General features: G+C 42.3%; 1 protein-coding gene across 2 annotated transcripts in view; it reads left to right on the forward strand.

Moving 5' to 3' along the window:
• The first annotated feature begins 900 nt into the window (after positions 1 to 900).
• Positions 901 to 6,000, forward strand: part of os9 (OS9 endoplasmic reticulum lectin) — a 16,174-nt gene continuing 11,074 nt past the window's right edge. Inside the window, exons 1-6 of one of the 2 annotated variants that reach the window (XM_083662038.1) lie at positions 901 to 1,056; positions 1,464 to 1,646; positions 3,530 to 3,593; positions 3,684 to 3,760; positions 5,107 to 5,205; positions 5,375 to 5,576. In XM_083662038.1, coding sequence (XP_083518164.1) covers positions 904 to 1,056; positions 1,464 to 1,646; positions 3,530 to 3,593; positions 3,684 to 3,760; positions 5,107 to 5,205; positions 5,375 to 5,576 — 778 coding nt within the window. In that variant the 5' untranslated portion in view covers positions 901 to 903. The remainder of the gene's footprint in view (positions 1,057 to 1,463; positions 1,647 to 3,529; positions 3,594 to 3,683; positions 3,761 to 5,106; positions 5,206 to 5,374; positions 5,577 to 6,000) is intronic. The other variant, XM_083662037.1, reaches the window with a different exon arrangement.

Raw genomic sequence — 6,000 nt, forward strand, 5'->3', positions numbered from 1 at the left:
CTCGTCATCAGTCTACCTACATTGGTAGGCCTATTTATTACATTCCAACGACAGCCATATTTTACACATAGCTAGAGCGTGTGTGTGTGTGTGTGTGTGTGTGTGTGTGTGTGTGTGTGCGGGGAGTATCGTGGGTGTGGGCGTTTGGCTGTGCATGTGGTGCGCGTATGTGGTATGTATGCCCGTGTGCACGTGTCTCCAAATATCCAACCGCATTAATTCATCAAACTGACTAAAATGCAGTTTCATGTGTAGTCTACATAGCCTACCTATTTTATCTATACAGGCCATGGTACACACATACAGTAGGCCTACATATTATTATTATTATTATTATTATTATTATTATTATTGTTGTTGATGTTGTTGTTTTTGTTATTATTATTATTATATTATTATTATCATCATCATCATCATCAGCATCATCATTATTATTATTATTATTATTATTATTATTATTATTATTATTATTATTATTATTATTATTATTATTATTATTATTATTATTATTATTATCATCATAGGCTACATAAACCTGAGGAAGCTATGATTTTGGCCAAATTGCCTTGCGACACGCCTCATATACCTAGCCAATGGAAGGTGAGTTTCTGTCTCAAAATATTAGTTTATTTTATGTCACGACAAACGTTCACAACCGAGACGGGCGTAGTTTAATGAGATGGAGGCCTGACAAGGACAGAAGCTCCGTGCACTTATTCTGTAGCAGTGTAGTAAACGAACACACCCAGAACAAGAAAACAAAGTGCAATTGATTGACAGGTTAATGAGCCTATGAGAAGAACGTTCTGCTTACGTTGCCCAATCAGCATTCACCATGTCAGGACAGGCGTTTTCTCACCCCCTGTCTGTCAGTGTCAGGCAAATGGGGATGTGAGAGAAACCATGGCTGCTGCTTCCTTAGTTAGGTGGCTAAAGAGATTGTATGTTTTCTTATTCATATGTCCCCTCTGTGTCCCAGCTTTCTTGAATTTAGAGGAGCTGAATGAGATGAAATATGGGATTCAAATTCTTCCCGATCCCGTCATCCTGGGGCAGGTGAGGGTGTGCACGAGAGCTTGTTTTGCTAAAGCTAAAGCTAGCTAGGTAAGCTAGCTAACGTTATCGTTGGCAAGAGTAAGCTATAACTAGCTATTCTACGTGAACCTAGTTAACGTTAGCTAACGTAGAACATGTCTGTCTTAGTTAGCTAATGTATGCATTTACTAAAACATTATCAGCTTGCAAGATACGCGTTAGATACAGAAGTGTTGATAGAAGAGTGACAGCTGTCACAACACAACACAACTATCTCAACTGTAACGTTAATTATGTAACGTTAGAGACTATCAGTACAGTAGCAAGAAACGTTAGTTAATATGCTGTATACTTTCAGATACTGATGTTGTGCTAATGTGGAATTCACACACCCTGCCAATTTTCACGACATTTTTTTTCTATTGTAGACCAAGACCGAGGAGGTTATGATGGTGTCTAGCAAGTACAAGCAGCTGTATGAGTGTCGACTTCCAGCACAAGCTTTAAGGTTCCATCAAGATCCTGCTGCTGAGCCTGAATCGCAGGGCTATACTGGGCCTGCCATCCCAGAGCTGCTCACTCCTATGCACGGTGCCCCGTGCTTAGTGAAGGTTGGTCCCTCATTGCACATACTGTACATATGTGCCACGACCCCTGTATGTTGAAGTCAGTTTTGTGTAAATAGACTTTTTGTAAAATGTCCATTTAGCCAGGTTAGGGCTGACTGACATCACATGGTCTGTTTCTATAACACAGTGTCACTCTGATGCACTTGTACATTCACACATTGGAGCTTCTCAGTACAACCACAGTCTTCTAATGCTGGACACTGAGCAGCTCCACTGAGTAGAAGCTTGTTGTGTCAGATGCTGAGGCAGGGGAGGGTTACTCAAACACTCCCTCCACTTGGGTTATGGTATATATGTATGTGATGTATACAGTAAGATAAATGCCACATTTTCAGATACACTGAGCCAGGGATCCAAGAGCCAAGTCATTTTTTTTGCAAGTCCACATCAAGTATCAAGTCTTTCAGCTAGAGTCCAAGTCAAGTCTCTGAGGGGCAAGTGCAAGTCAAGTCTCAAGACTTTGTGCTAGACTCTAGCTGCTAGAGTCTAAGTCAAGTCTCAAGTTTCTGAGGGGCAAGTCAAGTCTCAAGTCTTTGTGCTAGACTCTAGCTAGAGTCTAAGTCAAGTCTCAAGTCTTTGAGGGGCAAGTCCAAGTCAAGTCTCAAGTCTTTGGTCACAAGTCCAAGTCAAGTCTCTTATGGAAGAGCGTTCTATCATCTGCTGGGTGCCATCCGGTCTGCTTAGATTCTAAACAGACCGGATTCTAAGCCTTAGAACACTGCATAGCTAAAACTAAGGAATTCGAAGCATGTACCGTACCTGGTAATATCCTAACCCCTTTATCTATTAGCATACACTAACAGCATTGATTAGTTGGCATTATTATTAGTAGACATTTCCTTAATGTTAATGCACCAAAATAAATAAAATAAAATAAAATAAAGATTGTTCACGAGTCCTAAATCTCAAGTCCGAGTGGAGTCGGAAGTCTTTTGAGGACAAGTCTCAAGACATTGTGTGTGTGTGTGGGGCTGTGACTTAAGTGTGACTTAAGTGTGACTTGAGTCCAAGTCCCCATCTCTGACCTGAGCTAAGTGCTAACAGAACCAAACTCCTGTCAGTATAAAATGATGTTTGAGACACATCAAAATGGTTGTGGAATGTTAGTTTATGTGTTTATGTGTAAGGTTGATACAACAGAGAGCATGTACTGTATGTATAAAAACAAGCAATGGCTCATGCCTGTGGCGGCCGTCCACAGGTCTTGAAGGGGAAGTGCAGGGCCTCAGAACTCGGTCAGTGTCAAAATGTTGTCTTTGTTTCTGATTTGCTCATAAGATAACTGTTTGATAGCCAGATCAGGAGATTGTGTGGCCTAAATGTATATTGTAGTAGGTACGTACTACGTACCGGCAACAGCTCTGTCTAACCTGACCGTTTTTGCCTGAAGGAAGTTGAGGGCTGCGTTCTTTGAATAAACAGCTCCACTCCAAGTTGAACTGTAGCATTACAGCAACAGGAAGTTGAAAGAATAATCACACAAGTCAATGCAGCTACTTCCTCGCTGCGTCTTTTAGACTCACAGATCAACAGTAGCAGGTGACAGGTGTGAGCCACATGTTGGTGTGAAAGAATAACCATACACAAAGCCAGTATATTAGTAGTATATTACATTTTCTTGTTCTTGACTATTGGACAAGTCTGCTCAAGAAAACCTCTTAATCATTTGCCACCATTTATGACATTGTTGATCAAATTAAACCAGTAGCCTAAATGAAAAATAAGATGCATCAGTGAATTGTATTGATTGTGTGTGTGTGTGTGTGTGTGTGTGTGTGTGTGTGTGTGTGTGTGTGTGTGTGTGTGTGTGTGTGTGCGTGCGTGCGCGCGCGCGCGCGTGTGCGTGCAATCTCTCCTTTCTGCAGACAAAGGACTGGTGGACATACGAGTTCTGTCCTGGACAGCATATCAGACAGTACCACCTTGAGGGTAAGAGCTGTCCTCCGTGTTGTCCTCTAAATTGTGCTTGACGGTCACTTTGGGAGATGAGCTTAAGACGTGTCCTCATTGTCTCCACAGACACGGATATCAAAGGGGACATTCTCTTCCTCGGACATTATGAGTCTGAGTTTGATTGGAGTAATGAAACGGCAAAGGTAAATGTATTCTGATACCTTCATTTTGCTTGCATTTGGTTTTACTAGTCTATAGTCGACACTTAACAAGCATTACAGCTTTCTTGTATACATTAAAGACAGCCAAAAAAAAGTGAACAGCGGGGCGTCTGGGTGTTGTAGCGGTAAAAGCACTCGCATACCACTGCACAGATCCTGGTTAAATTCCCGGCAGCGGTACTTCCGGCCTGGTCAGACGTTCTTCTTACAGATGCAATTGGCCGTGTCTGCAGGTGGGAATGTGGGTTATGTGTCCTGGTCTCTGCACTAGTGCCTCCTCTGGTCAGAAAACCGCCCAATCTGGCAACTAGAGCTGCCGAAAATAATCGATTCAGAGATGCATCGCGATGCTTAATAGGACGATTCTGAATCGATTAACAAATATCAAAAATCGATTATTTAAAAAAAAAAAAAAAAAAAAAAAAAACTTTTTTCTTTTTTTTTAATAATAAAATAAAATAGAATGTAAGTACATGCAGTTGTTTATTTTAATTATGGATCATAATACAATGCAATTCCAAATGCACTTTTATTTTAAAAGTAACCACACAGTGAGAAAAAAGAATGTGAGAAAAAATAAATCATGTATTGCGGAAAAAGTGATGCATCGATTTAAGATGCATCGTATAATCGAATCGAATCGAATCGTAGACTTGTATAATCGAATCGTATCGAATCGTGAGATCAGTGAAGATGCACAGCTCTACTGGCAACACTCCTGACAGTGACTGCACATATTACATTACATTACGTCATTTAGCAGACGCTTTTGTCCAAAGCGACTTACGATATCACAATTTGTCAACAGTACAGAAAACCACTATGCAACACAATCCATGACAGCTAAGATATTTTGATAGACGAGCACCATGTAGGAAGTAGTTTGAGAAGGAATAAGTAACATCAGTATTTTTTTATTTTTTTATTAAAAGATGTTAGTTCAAGAAGGGCCCAGGTGATGCACATGTGATGCTACACTAATATTCATCTCCTCCGGTCAGATGTGATATTTTGTTCTGGTGGAGTCTGTTTTTAAACGGTGTCAGATTGCATCTACAAACGCATGGCTTGTTTATAGTCAAGTGTTGATTGATGTTAGGAAAAACAGCGTGACTTCTGGATAGAATCAGCTCTTTTCCAAGAATCTCTCGAGACTCACCAGCTGTGATAGTAATAATGACCACGGCCTACAAATCACCCTGGAGGCCACAAAGATCAGAAATAGCAAATGTGTTCCTTTGGCTGATGCAGTATAAATTGTACAGGACATTTACATACAAATCAATTTAATTAAGCCGATCTTGTTCTGTTCTCCGTTTATTTCTCAGGCCTCCAAGCAGCACAGACTGAAGCGCTACCACAGTCAGACGTATGTAAACGGTTCCAAGTGTGACCTCGATGGAAATCCCAGAGAGACTGAAGTCAGGGTGAGATGGGATCTGGATTCCACATGTATTTACATGTCAATTCAAAATGGCCTTTCTTGTCTTCTCTGTCTTGTCTTGTTCTGATCAAAATAAAAAAGTGCAGCCAGTGCAAGTCTGCATGTTGCACCTGAGGATGGACCGAGATTAATTGACTCTGTAACGTTTGCAGTTTGTGTGTGAAGAAGGCTCCGGTGACTACATCGCCCGAGTGGACGAGCCTCAGTCGTGCCACTACGTGCTGACGGTCCACACCGGCCGCACCTGCCTGCACCCCTTCCTGCGGCCGCCCTCCACTGCCAAGCCCCAGGCCATTGTGTGCCAGCCAGCGCTCAGTGCCCAGCAGTACATGGACTATGTCAAGGCTCAAGTCTGTGAGTCAGCATGGCTGTTTGGAAGGGACACATGCTTAGTGTAATGCAACCATACCTCCCCTTACCTCTCCGCTCTCTCTCTCTCCACCCCTCTCTCTCTGTACCTCTCTTCTCTTTCTCTCTCCATCCCTCTCTCTCTGTACCTCTCCTCTCTCTCTCTTCATCCCTCTCTCTCTGTACCTCTCCTCTCTCTCTCTCTCCATCCCTCTCTCTCTGTACCTCTCTTCTCTTTCTCTCTCCATCCCTCTCTCTCTGTACCTCTCCTCTCTCTCTCTCTCTCCATCCCTCTGTGTACCTCTCCTCTCTCTCCACCTCTCCTCTCTTTCTCTCTCCATCCCTCTCTCTCTGTACCTCTCCTCTCTCTCTCTCCATCCCTCTCTCTCTGTACCTCTCTTCTCTTTCTCTCTCCATCCCTCTCTCTCTG

This window comes from Poromitra crassiceps (genome assembly GCF_964638095.1).
Source record: "Poromitra crassiceps genome assembly, chromosome: 27".
Taxonomy (NCBI): domain Eukaryota; kingdom Metazoa; phylum Chordata; class Actinopteri; order Beryciformes; family Melamphaidae; genus Poromitra; species Poromitra crassiceps.